At 42.8% G+C, this 14,869-nt stretch overlaps 1 protein-coding gene across 6 annotated transcripts in view; it reads left to right on the top strand.

The window, feature by feature from the left end:
- rabgap1 (RAB GTPase activating protein 1) overlaps window positions 1–14,869 on the top strand; it is a 52,425-nt gene that overhangs the window by 12,955 nt on the left and 24,601 nt on the right. For all 6 annotated transcript variants that reach the window (XR_014118735.1, XM_027008303.3, XM_027008298.3 and 3 more), the window contains 7 exons: window positions 830–940; window positions 1,235–1,301; window positions 1,850–1,952; window positions 2,303–2,472; window positions 2,901–3,060; window positions 3,960–4,053; window positions 5,978–6,128. Coding sequence is in view for 5 of the 6 variants with exons in the window: in XM_027008303.3 (XP_026864104.2) it covers window positions 830–940; window positions 1,235–1,301; window positions 1,850–1,952; window positions 2,303–2,472; window positions 2,901–3,060; window positions 3,960–4,053; window positions 5,978–6,128 (856 nt within the window). In the remaining variant the exon portion in view is untranslated. The remainder of the gene's footprint in view (window positions 1–829; window positions 941–1,234; window positions 1,302–1,849; window positions 1,953–2,302; window positions 2,473–2,900; window positions 3,061–3,959; window positions 4,054–5,977; window positions 6,129–14,869) is intronic.

Genomic DNA, 14,869 nt, shown 5'->3' with positions numbered 1-14,869 from the left:
CCATCTGATGGAGAGTTGTATGCATGTCAGCGGTCCATCTGATGGAGAGTTGTATGCATGTCAGCGGTCCATCTGATGGAGAGTTGTATGCATGTCAGCGGTCCATCTGATGGAGAGTTGTATGCATGTCAGCGGTCCATCTGATGGAGAGTTGTATGCATGTCAGCGGTCCATCTGATGGAGAGTTGTATGCATGTCAGCGGTCCATCTGAGGGAGAGTTGTATGCATGTCAGCGGTCCATCTGAGGGAGAGTTGTATGCATGTCAGCGGTCCATCTGAGGGAGAGTTGTATGCATGTCAGCGGTCCATCTGAGGGAGAGTTGTATGCATGTCAGCGGTCCATCTGATGGAGAGTTGTATGCATGTCAGCGGTCCATCTGATGGAGAGTTGTATGCATGTCAGGGGTCCATCTGATGGAGAGTTGTATGCATGTCAGCGGTCCATCTGATGGAGAGTTGTATGCATGTCAGCGGTCCATCTGATGGAGAGTTGTATGCATGTCAGCGGTCCATCTGAGGGAGAGTTGTATGCATGTCAGCGGTCCATCTGAGGGAGAGTTGTATGCATGTCAGCGGTCCATCTGAGGGAGAGTTGTATGCATGTCAGCGGTCCATCTGATGGAGAGTTGTATGCATGTCAGCGGTCCATCTGATGGAGAGTTGTATGCATGTCAGCGGTCCATCTGATGGAGAGTTGTATCTAGGTCGGGGCTCGGGTTGAACTGGAGAGTAACAAAGCCACAGATGACTGCGCGTCAGTCAGCATGCTGGTGTAAGGTCTGCAGTTTGTCCCGAGCTGCTGCTCATTTCCCAAACTCTCTCCTGCAGTGCCGTGTCGAGAGACAAGGACAGGCAGAGCTTCAAGCTTCGTCCCGGGGTGGACAAGAAAATCGTCATCTACGTGCAGCAGACGTCCAACAAGGAGCTGGCCATTGAGAGGCGTGTGATTTCTAAACGTTCTTGTTTATCAAAGATGCAGGATGTCTGTTGTTAACGAGTGCCTGTTTCCAGCAAGAATGTTGCAGCTGTATTTTATTCTCTTTTATGTTTTGGGACTGAGACTTACTGTATAGCTGTGTATAAGCTATGTAGGCATCCACCGTGTGTGTGTGTGTGTGTGTGTGTGTGTGTGTGTGTGTGTGTGTGTGTGTGTGTGTGTGTGTGTGTGTGTGTGTGTGTGTGTGTGTGTGTGTGTGTGTGTGTGTGTGTGTGTGTGTGTGTGTGTGCGTACAGGTGTTTTGGCTTGCTCCTAAGCCCAGGGAAGAATGTGAGGAACAGTGCCATGCACCTGCTAGACTTGGTAGGTGAACACACCTGCCCAGTTTGTACTCTTCAGAACTTGTATGTGCTGTTATCATTTCTCCTCTCCTTTCCCCTCGTCCATATTTCTCTCTTGGCGAGCCCATGTTCTGCCCCGTTGCTCCTCTTCTCTCCTCTCTTTGTCTTGGCCTCCCCTGCCCTGTCCTTCTTTTTTTCCTCGTTCCCGGGCTCTCCTCTCTTTCACTTCCTCTTTTTCAATTGTCTCCTGCTCACTCTGCCTCTCCTCCACTCCCTCATGCTTATTTTCCTTCTTCTCTTCTCTTCTCCTCTCCCCTCCTCTCCTTTTCTCTCCTCTCCTCTCCTGTCCTCTCCTCTCCTCTCCCCTCCTCTCTTCTCCTCTCCCCTCCTCTCCTCTCCCCTCCTCTCCTCTCCTCTCCTCTCCTCTCCCCTTCTCTCCTCTCCCCTCCTCTCTTCTCCTCTCCCCTCCCCTCCTCTCCTCTCCTCTCCTCTCCTCTCCTCTCCCCTCCTCTCCTCTCCTCTCCTCTCCTCTCCTCATCTTTTCTCTGCTGATCTCTTCTGTCCATGTAGGAGTCAATGGGGAAGAGTTCGGATGGTAAATCATACATCATCACTGGGAGCTGGAATCCCAACACTCCTCAGTTTCAGGCTGTCAATGAGGAGACACCCAGAGGTACAAACACCCACACACTCACTCACACATACCATGATTTCATGGTTTGTAACATAGATTTGAATTTGAGTGAAAATCTTGCTGCGGAAGATCACATAAAGATGAGCAGCTATTGTGTGATTAATCATGTTGGTCATTTTATGAGGGATAGTATGGGGTGTGTAAGAGAGACTCGGTATGCTTTAGGTTATGTTTTTGAATAATTGGCGATACAGCTGTACTTATGGTATATTATTCTGTGGTTTATAGTGACCGATTCTTAAAAGATGAACCCTGTGTCTGCGTGTGCTTCTGTCTGCGTCTGCGTGTGCACGGATGCACGTGTACGTATGTCTGCGCGTGTGATGTAGATAAGTTTGTTTACATGACGACGGCAGTAGATCTGGTGATCACGGAGGTGGAGGAGCCTGTGCGCTTCCTGTTGGAGACGCGTGTGAGAGTGTGTTCACCCAATGACAGGCTCTTCTGGCCTTTCAGCAAACGCAGCTACACAGAGACCTTCTACTTAAAACTGCGACAGGTGAAAGAACACACAAGAGAACACACACACACACACAACATGCACACACACACACACACACACACAAAACATGCACACTCTTCATACTTTGAAGAGGGGTGCGGGGTTTCATTTTTTTCTCTTATGAGTCACCCAGAACCAGTTTGTCACCATTTCTATTGATCAATTTCAGTTTGTCACCATTTCTGTGAATTGTATCCATCCTAGTTCACAAATAGTGTTTCATTTACATTACATTACTTACATTAGCTAACAACTGTAAAATTAATATTGTCACATGCTCAAATGTAATAATAATACATTATGTAATGCAGTGTCAGAGGAGCCAATGCACAAAGACAGACTGAATTTTAAAAAAGCTTCTCTCTGCACGTTCCGTGTCATGGCTGCCGGTTCGGCTGCATGGTGGGCTGGTGTGGGCGTGGCAGCTGGAGAGGAAGAGTAATACAGACACACTGTATGAGGTGGTGAGTCTGGAGAGTGAGACGGAGAGAGAGCACAAGAAAACGACGGCTAGTCCCGGAATCATGCCCTCATCCACACACGGCTCCATGGGGAACTCGCCACCAGATGATGATGATGAGGAAGGTTAGTGCATGCACACAGACACACACACAAACGCACACACACACACGCGCGCACACATGCACGGCTCTGTGGGGCACTCACCAGATGATGATGAAAGTTAGAGCGTACACATATGTGCACGCATGCACATGCACAGCACGTGCACAAACACACAAATATCCATGTTTACAGACACATGCTCATACACAGAAACACACAGAACACGCATAGAAACATGCATGTTTACAGGCACATGTTCATAAACATGCACATACACAGATACACAGAAATATGCATGTTTAGAGCCTACAGTAGCACTCTGCCCTTAGAGCCTACAGTAGCACTCTGCCCTTAGAGCCTACAGTAGCACTCTGCCCTTAGAGCCTACAGTAGCACTCTGCCCTTAGAGCCTACAGTAGCACTCTGCCCTTAGAGCCTACAGTAGCACTCTGCCCTTAGAGCCTACAGTAGCACTCTGCCCTTAGAGCCTACAGTAGCACTCTGCCCTTAGAGCCTACAGTAGCACTCTGCCCTTAGAGCCTACAGTAGCACTCTGCCCTTAGAGCCTACAGTAGCACTCTGCCCTTAGAGCCTACAGTAGCACTCTGCCCTTAGAGCCTACAGTAGCACTCTGCTCTTAGAGCCTACAGTAGCACTCTGCCCTTAGAGCCTACAGTAGCACTCTGCCCTTAGAGCCTACAGTAGTCTTAGTGTTTGTCTTTCAGTCACTTTATCAGATGTGTACAGGACCTTTTTATCAGTTTGTGACAGAAGTCTCTGATGGCAAACTTTGATCTTTGATGACTTATCTGTCTCTCTTTGATTCTCCTGTTTCTCACTCCATCTCTCTCTCTCTCTCTCTCTCTCTCTCTCTCTCTCTCTCTCTCTCTCTCCCTCTCTCTCTTTTCTTTTTTTCTCAGACAATGATGAGCCACTGCTGAGTGGTTCGGGTGACGTGTCTAAAGAGTGTGCTGAGAAGATTCTGGAGACGTGGGGAGAGCTGCTGTCCAAATGGTGAGGAACCTGATGATGAATAGAGTTAGGGTTAGGGTGTTAGGGTTGGGGATTAGATTTAGGGTTGGTGTGTAGAATTAGGGTTGGGGTTTAGAGTTCGGGTTGGGGTGTAAAATTAATGATGAGGCGTAGAGTTAGGGTTAGGGTGTAGAGTTAGGGTTAGGGTGACTGACCATTCATGTGTAGAGTGAATGGTGACTGACCTTTCACGAGTAGAGAGAAATGCCACATGTTCCGGTGCAGACTGTAATAGTCGTCTTAGCCCTTCTGGTGGTTATTGCGTCAGCTCTGATGTGCAGCACATGAGCTGCCAGCTCAGGAGAGACAGAGAGAGTCTGGTGGAGGGATGGTGGAGGGATGGTGGAGGGATGGTGGAGGGATGGTGGAGGGCTGATGGAGGGATGATGGAGGGATGGTGGAGGGCTGATGGAGGGCTGGTGGAGGGCTGGTGGAGGGCTGATGGAGGGATGGTGGAGGGCTGGTGGAGGGATGGTGGAGGGCTGATGGAGGGCTGTGGCAGAAGGCGTCTTGTATGCCTGTCCCTACTGGCCCTGTCACAGTCTTCTGCGTGCGTGTGTGTGTGTGTGTGTATGTGTGTGTGTGTGTGTGTGTGTGTGTGTGTGTGTGTGTGTGTGTGTGTGTGTGTGTGTGTGTGTGTGTATATATATATGAGAGAGAGAGGCGCGTGCACACAGACACTCTTCTGTTCAAAGAACTCATTGGAAAGAAATGGAGATATTTTAAGAGAATGAGATGTGAAGATAGAGGGGATAATTATCAGATTCAAATCTTATTAGGGTCTTATTAAGGTAATTTTCTGCTTCCATTACTCTCATTGTTCTTAATCAAAACCTCAGGATGAATTCAATTAAAACTTCAGAATGTATTAAATTAAAACATCAAGAACTTAATTGCAGATTCGTGGCTGCCTCTGCAACAAATGGTGTGGGTGCGTGTGAATGTGTGTGGGGTTGTGTTCCTGCATGTGCTTGCATTGGTCACATCTGCTGTCTTTTCCTTATTTTGGAAGCAGAGCCTTTGGGTTAGGATTAGGGTTAGGATTAGGATTGGGCAGGACTCAAGGTGTTTTCTTAATCTATATTCTTCTCCCTTTGTTCTCTTTTATTATTGCAGAATCTAAACTTATATGCTGCTCTGATCATAATTGTCCTCTCTTACTGTCATCCATGTAAATTTAGTCTAGGGCAGATAGTATTTGTATAATATTTGGTAGCATGTGCTCAAGAGAAGACTTTCTGCAGTTCTATTAGAATCAGATTGATAGATCACTTTATTGATATTGACAGATATAAAGTCAATCATCTTAACACCTTTTTTTCAGACGTTAGGGTTTAACGAGAGAAAACTAGAGACAATTGTTCAATCAAGAATGAATATGGACCTGTGCATTAACACCCAGTATTTCCCATCAAAGGGATGTCATTAAAGGAGCACGTTAGCTAATTTGGTGAATAAAGACTGAAAGCTACATTTGTCAGTTTCACACATAATAACTGGCAATGTTAAGTAATAATCACTGTCAGCATTGTGCATTTAAAGATACCATGCGGTGTATGATAGAGACTGGGTTAGGATTATGGTTAGACTGGACACTGCTGGTGGGACTGTACTTTTCATGTGAAAACTTCCAAAGCTGCTGTGGCCAGGGTAATGGGCGCAATGCCATGATGTGTGTCCTGCACTGGTTCCTGCGTGTCCTGTGTCTCCTGCACTGATTGCTGCATGTCTTGCTGTCTGTCCTGTGTGTTGCTTCGTGTCCTACTATCTGTTCGGTGTCCTGCACTTATTACTGTATGTCCTGCTGCCTGTACTATGCGTCCTACACTGATTACTCTGTGTCCTGCATTCATTACTGTGTGTCCTGCTCTGATCTCCTGTGTGTCCTGCTGTCTGTCCTGCGCAGGCACATGAACCTGGCAGTGCGGCCCAAGCAGCTGCCCACCCTTGTTCGTAGTGGTGTCCCGGAAGCTCTCAGGGGTGAGGTGTGGCAACTCCTGGCTGGTTGCCATAACAACGACCATCAGGTGGAGGAGTACCGCATGCTCATCACAAAGGTAGGCCCATTGATTTCACCTCAGAATAGTTTCTTTTTCCATGTTTCCCTTCACCAGAAAGTAGTCCTTTTAATTTGTATGCTTTTTTCCATGGGAACAGGCGGTGGACAAGCCATTATGGTGTGCTGCCACCTTCTGACATGGAGTGTAGGAAGGACCAGAGCATTAATCCTGATAGGATTTTATATGGGATGAAAAGTTGTCCTTTTTCCTTTTCTCTTGCAATTTGCCTCTAATCAGTTGGTTGCTAAATATTTGTACATCCCTGAGTTATTTCTTCCCTAAAACTTTAAGTATTCAGATTAGGCCATTCAACTGAATGGAGCTTTCTAGATTAGTCAATATGCCATTTTTTGGTGCTAAACCCATAGCATCTTTAGAGTTTAAACCGTTTTAAGAACAAAGTCGTCGTGTGTGTTCGTCTGACGCAGAGACGTTCTTGTGCAGGTTGTCTTTGAATGTAAAACTGCTCTGAAGGACTGAAAACAGTGTGATGCTAATGGAAGTCTGTCCTGCTTTTATGAGCATCCAGGATTTGTTTGGAAATGAGCAAACATGATGAACACACCCAGCTGCCTGATGAGTGTGTGTGTGTGTGTCTGTGTGTGTCTCTTTCCCTCTCTCTCTCTCTCTCTCTCTCTCTCTCTCTCTCTCTCTCTCTCTGGGCCCACACCTTCTCCAGATGTATCCCTGTCTATAAGCAGAGACAGACTTGGGGGACACGCACAGCTCTAGACGCTCGCCACTGCCCTATACGGTGAAAAATAGCAAAATTCTCAGACAAAGACTCCTGCTTCCCAAAGCCTCCTCACCCTCCTGCTCTGAGCACTTTTAACCTCCAGCAGGGTAGCTAGCAACTGCAGCATAAGCCAACTAAGTTGCACGTCTCCTCAAGGTCTTGCTTATTTGCCAAAATTAACAGTGTTTCTGGTAAAAGGCTATAAAGCTGTTCCTCCATGAAGTGTACACGAGTACCTTGGCATACGTGAGGTAGCTTGTTCCAACACTGGAGGGTTGGGTTTAGGGTTAACCAGCTGCAGGGTGAGGAGTGAGAGAGGGAGACTGTCCCAGTGCACAGGGCTGAGTTCCTGCCGACAGCGCTGTGTCTCTCTCACTGATGGGATTAGTGTGCCAGCTATGCCCTCTGGGCTGAGCTGGAGGTCAAACAAGGCAGGGGAGGAAAAGATCTCTCATCTGCCATCTCACTCTCCACTTTATTGACTTTACTGTGTGGGTTTGTTTCTCTTGATTTCTTTCAGAGCTCTCTCTCTCTCTCTCTCTCTCTCTCTCTCTCTCATGCTTGTGTGATGGTATCTGTGTGTGTTTGTAGACAAGAGATGTCCCAGAGATCATAAACTGTCAGTGTTGCAGGGAATCAAGCCACAGACAAACAGCGTTTGAGATAAACGAGAAAGAGATGTACTGAGTATATTCAGATTACATCAAATTATTAACCCTCCTCTGGTCCTTCACCAGTAGCAGTAAAAGGGTTGCTGAGACAGCATGTACAGAGCCAGGCTCTTCTAACTGGCCAAACTGCATAGTAACTGGCACTTTGAGCAAATGAATCATTCAGACTTGCTAATGATTCCCTCTAGTGTTCAGTAGAGCAGTACTGCCAACAAGTGGATACGCACAGTCCCAGTTCTGGTACAAGCTTTATTAACACTTTTTACTCAGTTTTACAAATTAAAGACATTCTGCACTAATGAATAAAGTCATTCTACTGCAGTCCATATCTTTGTAGCTGACTGAAAGCTAACTGGGTCATGTCAGAGGCAAAGGAAAAGCCAGCGCTTATATAACACGTTGTCAAGCAGCGGCTTTACAAATGTATGGGTCCATTTCTTTAATGAGCAAGCCAGAGGTGTACTTGAAAGATTATGTGAGAAATGAGTGTGTGTGGGTGGGTGTGTGTGCATGTCCAAGAGAAGGGGAGGCCTCCACTTTGAGAGGAGAGTGCTAGGAGCCTTTCTCCTGCTGCTGCTTGGACAGGGTGGGAGGTGGGGGGAAAAAAGAGAAACAGACTGAGAGAGAGAAGAGAAAACTTTATTTCTTCTGGCTTCCTCCGGCTTTGCTGCTGTGGTACGTCACAGCCAAGCCCTTCCCAGGGAAGGCCAGAGGGAGACAGGCCATGACAAACATGGATGCCATTCTACAGGTTTGAGTGTCCAGTCAGTCTCTCACTCGTCCTCTGCCTAGTTTGTGCTTCATTTAGTTTTCTTTTTTTTTAATGTATGTGGGGACATCACTGCTTCATACGCTTTGTGTGTGTGTGTGTGTGTGTGTGTGTGTGTGTGTGTGTGTGTGTGTGTGTGTGTGTGTGTGTGTGTGTGTGTGTGTGTGTGTGAGTGAGAGCGAGCATTTAGAAGGTGTGGTATGCCACCTTCAACAAGATGAACTCAAGGGAGTTGAATCAGAGCACCGCTCCCTTCTGCCCGCTGGCTGTTCTCGGACAGCTTATTTAAAAATGATCTTGGAGTTGCACACAGAGGTTAACCCTCAATTGCTCAAGTTGTATTCAGTCATAATTATAAGTCGCTTTGGTTAGAAGTGTCAGCTAAATTCTGGAAATGTAAATGTGGATAGGAGCCCAAGCACAGTGCCTGCAGAAGCATCCCAGCTCTTGTGCCTGGTGTCTTTGTCTACATGCAATATAGTCCTCAGAAATAAGGGGTAGTTATATTTGTTGCTGCTAGAAAGTTTGGATACAAGAACAACCCTTATGCAAAAAAATTACAGGCCACAGGAGAAAGTAATTTTCATGACATTTAAAGATTTTAATAATATCATTTTATCAAGACATTTTAATAATATTATTGCATCATTAGAAATTGGTTTATATGGGTAATCCATAAATGAAAAGCCCTACCTTATTACCTAAATGCTTAGATAATTGTGAGGAAATCTCTCTGGACCATCTGCCAAAAAACATAACAGTACATTTAATATCAGCTCTTAACAGCTGTTTTGTGGATATGTTTTCCTCTGATGATCTTTAATAAAGAACTGAAGATTTGATGCAATAGTAAACTGTCTATTTAAGGTGAGGATTAGGATTAGTGGTAAACTCTTGAGTGTAAATTGAGGGTTAGGGTCAGTAGTAAATTCTGGTGTAAGGTTAGGGTTAGTAGTAAACTCTCTAGTGTAAGGTGAGGGTTAGGGTTAGTAGTAAACTCTCTAGTGTAAGGTGAGAGTTAGGGTTAGTAGTAAACGCTCTAGTGTAAGATTAGAGTTAGTAGTAAACTCTAGTGTAAGGTGAGAGTTAGGGTTAGTAGTAAACGCTCTAGTGTAAGATTAGAGTTAGTAGTAAACTCTCTAGTGTAAGGTGAGAGTTAGGGTTAGTAGTAAACGCTCTAGTGTAAGATTAGAGTTAGTAGTAAACTCTCTAGTGTAAGGTGAGAGTTAGTAGTAAACGCTCTAGGGTAAGGTGAGGGTTAGTAGTAAACGCTCTAGTGTAAGATTAGAGTTAGTAAACGCTCTAGGGTAAGATTAGAGTTAGTAGTAAACTCTCTAGTGTAAGGTGAGGGTTAGGGTTAGCAGTAAACGCTCTAGTGTAAGGTGAGGGTTAGGGTTAGTAGTAAACGCTCTAGGGTAAGATTAGAGTTAGTAGTAAACGCTCTAGGGTAAGGTGAGAGTTAGGGTTAGTAGTAAACTCTCTAGTGTAAGATTAGAGTTAGTAGTAAACTCTCTAGTGTAAGGTGAGGGTTAGGGTTAGTAGTAAACGCTCTAGTGTAAGATTAGAGTTAGTAGTAAACGCTCTAGTGTAAGATTAGAGTTAGTAGTAAACGCTCTAGGGTAAGATTAGAGTTAGTAGTAAACGCTCTAGGGTAAGATTAGAGTTACTAGTAAACGGTCTAGGGTAAGGTGAGGGTTAGGGTTAGTAGTAAACTCTAGTGTAAGATTAGAGTTAGTAGTAAATGCTCTAGTGTAAGATTAGCGTTAGTAGTAAACACTCTAGTGTAAGATTAGAGTTAGTAGTAAACGCTCTAGGGTAAGATTAGAGTTACTAGTAAACGCTCTAGGGTAAGGTGAGGGTTAGGGTTAGTAGTAAACTCTCTAGTGTAAGATTAGAGTTAGTAGTAAATGCTCTAGTGTAAGATTAGCGTTAGTAGTAAACGCTCTAGTGTAAGATTAGAGTTAGTAGTAAACTCTCTAGTGTAAGATTAGCGTTAGTAGTAAACTCTCTAGTGTAAGATTAGAGTTAGTAGTAAACGCTCTAGGGTAAGATTAGAGTTAGTAGTAAACTCTAGTGTAAGGTGAGAGTTAGGGTTAGTAGTAAACGCTCTAGTGTAAGATTAAAGTTAGTAGTAAACTCTCTAGTGTAAGGTGAGAGTTAGTAGTAAACTCTAGTGTAAGGTCAGAGTTAGGGTTAGTAGTAAACGCTCTAGTGTAAGATTAAAGTTAGTAGTAAACTCTAGTGTAAGGTGAGAGTTAGGGTTAGTAGTAAACGCTCTAGTGTAAGATTAGAGTTAGTAGTAAACTCTCTAGTGTAAGGTGAGAGTTAGTAGTAAACGCTCTAGGGTAAGGTGAGGGTTAGGGTTAGTAGTAAACTCTCTAGTGTAAGGTGAGAGTTAGGGTTAGTAGTAAACGCTCTAGTGTAAGATTAGAGTTAGTAGTAAACTCTCTAGTGTAAGGTAAGAGTTAGTAGTAAACGCTCTAGGGTAAGGTGAGGGTTAGTAGTAAACGTTCTAGTGTAAGATTAGAGTTAGTAAACTCTCTAGTGTAAGGTGAGGGTTAGGGTTAGTAGTAAACGCTCTAGTGTTAGATTTGAGTTAGTAGTAAACGCTCTAGGGTAGGGTGAGGGTTAGTAGTAAATGCTCTAGTGTAAGATTAGAGTTAGTAGTAAACTCTCTAGTGTAAGATTAGAGTTAGTAGTAAACGCTCTAATGTAAGATTAGCGTTAGTAGTAAACGTTCTAGGGTAAGGTGAGGGTTAGGGTTAGTAGTAAACGCTCTAGTGTAAGATTAGAGTTAGTAGTAAATGCTCTAATGTAAGATTAGCGTTAGTAGTAAACTCTAGTGTAAGGTGAGAGTTAGGGTTAGTAGTAAATGCTCTAGTGTAAGATTAAAGTTAGTAGTAAACGCTCTAGTGTAAGATTAGAGTTAGTAGTAAACTCTCCAGTGTAAGATTAGAGTTAGTAGTAAACTCTCTAGTGTAAGGTGAGGGTTAGGGTTAGCAGTAAACGCTCTAGTGTAAGGTGAGGGTTAGGGTTAGTAGTAAACGCTCTAGGGTAAGATTAGAGTTAGTAGTAAACGCTCTAGGGTAAGGTGAGAGTTAGGGTTAGTAGTAAACTCTCTAGTGTAAGATTAGAGTTAGTAGTAAACTCTCTAGTGTAAGGTGAGGGTTAGGGTTAGTAGTAAACGCTCTAGTGTAAGATTAGAGTTAGTAGTAAACGCTCTAGTGTAAGATTAGAGTTAGTAGTAAACGCTCTAGGGTAAGATTAGAGTTAGTAGTAAACGCTCTAGGGTAAGATTAGAGTTACTAGTAAACGGTCTAGGGTAAGGTGAGGGTTAGGGTTAGTAGTAAACTCTAGTGTAAGATTAGAGTTAGTAGTAAATGCTCTAGTGTAAGATTAGCGTTAGTAGTAAACACTCTAGTGTAAGATTAGAGTTAGTAGTAAACGCTCTAGGGTAAGATTAGAGTTACTAGTAAACGCTCTAGGGTAAGGTGAGGGTTAGGGTTAGTAGTAAACTCTCTAGTGTAAGATTAGAGTTAGTAATAAACACTCTAGTGTAAGATTAGAGTTAGTAGTAAACGCTCTAGGGTAAGATTAGAGTTAGTAGTAAAGGCTCTAGGGTAAGATTAGAGTTAGTAGTAAACGCTCTAGGGTAAGGTGAGGGTTAGGGTTAGTAGTAAACTCTCTAGTGTAAGATTAGAGTTAGTAGTAAATGCTCTAGTGTAAGATTAGCGTTAGTAGTAAACGCTCTAGTGTAAGATTAGAGTTAGTAGTAAACTCTCTAGTGTAAGATTAGCGTTAGTAGTAAACTCTCTAGTGTAAGATTAGAGTTAGTAGTAAACGCTCTAGGGTAAGATTAGAGTTAGTAGTAAACTCTAGTGTAAGGTGAGAGTTAGGGTTAGTAGTAAACGCTCTAGTGTAAGATTAAAGTTAGTAGTAAACTCTCTAGTGTAAGGTGAGAGTTAGTAGTAAACTCTAGTGTAAGGTCAGAGTTAGGGTTAGTAGTAAACGCTCTAGTGTAAGATTAAAGTTAGTAGTAAACTCTAGTGTAAGGTGAGAGTTAGGGTTAGTAGTAAACGCTCTAGTGTAAGATTAGAGTTAGTAGTAAACTCTCTAGTGTAAGGTGAGAGTTAGTAGTAAACGCTCTAGGGTAAGGTGAGGGTTAGGGTTAGTAGTAAACTCTCTAGTGTAAGGTGAGAGTTAGGGTTAGTAGTAAACGCTCTAGTGTAAGATTAGAGTTAGTAGTAAATGCTCTAATGTAAGATTAGCGTTAGTAGTAAACTAGTGTAAGGTGACAGTTAGGGTTAGTAGTAAACGCTCTAGTGTAAGATTAGAGTTAGTAGTAAACTCTCTAGTGTAAGGTGAGAGTTAGTAGTAAACGCTCTAGGGTAAGGTGAGGGTTAGTAGTAAACGTTCTAGTGTAAGATTAGAGTTAGTAAACTCTCTAGTGTAAGGTGAGGGTTAGGGTTAGTAGTAAACGCTCTAGTGTTAGATTTGAGTTAGTAGTAAACGCTCTAGGGTAGGGTGAGGGTTAGTAGTAAATGCTCTAGTGTAAGATTAGAGTTAGTAGTAAACTCTCTAGTGTAAGATTAGAGTTAGTAGTAAACGCTCTAATGTAAGATTAGCGTTAGTAGTAAACGTTCTAGGGTAAGGTGAGGGTTAGGGTTAGTAGTAAACGCTCTAGTGTAAGATTAGAGTTAGTAGTAAATGCTCTAATGTAAGATTAGCGTTAGTAGTAAACTCTAGTGTAAGGTGAGAGTTAGGGTTAGTAGTAAATGCTCTAGTGTAAGATTAAAGTTAGTAGTAAACGCTCTAGTGTAAGATTAGAGTTAGTAGTAAACTCTCCAGTGTAAGATTAGAGTTAGTAGTAAACTCTCTAGTGTAAGGTGAGAGTTAGGGTTAGTAGTAAACGCTCTAGTGTAAGATTAGAGTTAGTAGTAAACTCTTTAGTGTAAGGTGAGAGTTAGGGTTAGTAGTAAACGCTCTAGTGTAAGATTAGAGTTAGTAGTAAACTCTCTAGTGTAAGGTGAGAGTTAGTAGTAAACGCTCTAGGGTAAGGTGAGGGTTAGTAGTAAACGTTCTAGTGTAAGATTAGAGTTAGTAGTAAACTCTCTAGTGTAAGGTGAGGGTTAGGGTTAGTAGTAAACGCTCTAGTGTTAGATTTGAGTTAGTAGTAAACGCTCTAGGGTAGGGTGAGGGTTAGTAGTAAACGCTCTAGTGTAAGATTAGGGTTAGTAGTAAACGCTCTAGGGTAAGGTGAGGGTTAGTAGTAAATGCTCTAGTGTAAGATTAGAGTTAGTAGTAAACTCTCTAGTGTAAGGTGAGGGTTAGGATTAGTATTTGAGGCCTCCGGACGTGTCCAGTCTGCCATACAGAGTGTATTGTGACATCATTTCTTATAGGCAGAATGACTGCTTTCAAATCAATATGGCACAGAGGTCCACAGGTGGTAGTTTAATTAAGACACTTTATGACTGTAGGTCTCATATATTATGGAGGAGCTTGTCATGTTTTTGCTAATTTTTAGACTCAAAAATTCTCAACTGCTCAGCTGCTATAGGGACATGTTTTTTTTTTGTGTTATTTTTAAAATGGTTTAATTAAACTCCCACTGATCTAACGTTAACTTGGCTGACCAGCTAATATTCTATGCATACTAAAATACTAATTTCTTTTTTCATAATTTTGATTGTGCCTAGGTGGCAAGCAGATTAATGAAATATAATAGATAGATAACTTAAAATCAAATTGAAAGCTTGTCCTTGCTAACATTAGTATGCTTGCTGACATAGGGGCTATAGCAAAAGAATAGACAAGATGGATAACATTTAAACATTTAAATGTAAAGTAACTGTAAATTTGTATTCAAGCTCAAATTACTGTTTGCATGAAGTAAACTCCCATTTAGTGAATTCCCAGCACTCCAGATAAACTCCTTCGTTATCATAGCTAATCATCTTGCTACCTATCAACTTGACCTTGCATTTTCTACAAAATGAATAAATAAAAAAATTCCTCCTGCTGAACTAATTAAACAACATTGTAGTTCATGTTGGTTGGATAAGGCAATATAGGAGGGTTGGATGAGTTATATATTGTAGAAAATAATTGGATTTTTGACACAGTAACCATTACTTACATTTTGCTATTATTAATTATTGGGCAGTATGGCAGTGCTATGGCTTCAGGATTATTACACCATTAAGGTTGTGTTACCAGACCAGTTCTTTATAGACCAGTGTTTGTGCCTCTGGTGTGTTACAACAACCTCTACAAGAGTTTGTCTTTCAGGCATGTAATTATATGAAGGTAGAATTGGAATACTATTATTACCACAGTGACACGTCCAGTTTTTTTGGGGGGAAAATTATGTAATGTGTGCATCCTGCCACATTTCTGAAATCTAGAACCACTTAATCATGGGCAGGTGGGCCTATGGAGGGTACATGCACTTCTGCCCTCTGACCTTAGGTTTTTCATTCACTCGTAACAGCCCTCTTCCCCTGCAGAGGGACACAGAGAGATGGGTGCCATTTAAAAGATGTTGGGGCTTCTATTTGGC

This window comes from Electrophorus electricus, chromosome 19 (assembly GCF_041902795.1).
Source record: "Electrophorus electricus isolate QZ-2024a chromosome 19, ASM4190279v1, whole genome shotgun sequence".
NCBI classification, from domain to species: Eukaryota; Metazoa; Chordata; class Actinopteri; order Gymnotiformes; family Gymnotidae; genus Electrophorus; species Electrophorus electricus.
This window is presented reverse-complemented; position numbering and strand designations above follow the sequence as displayed.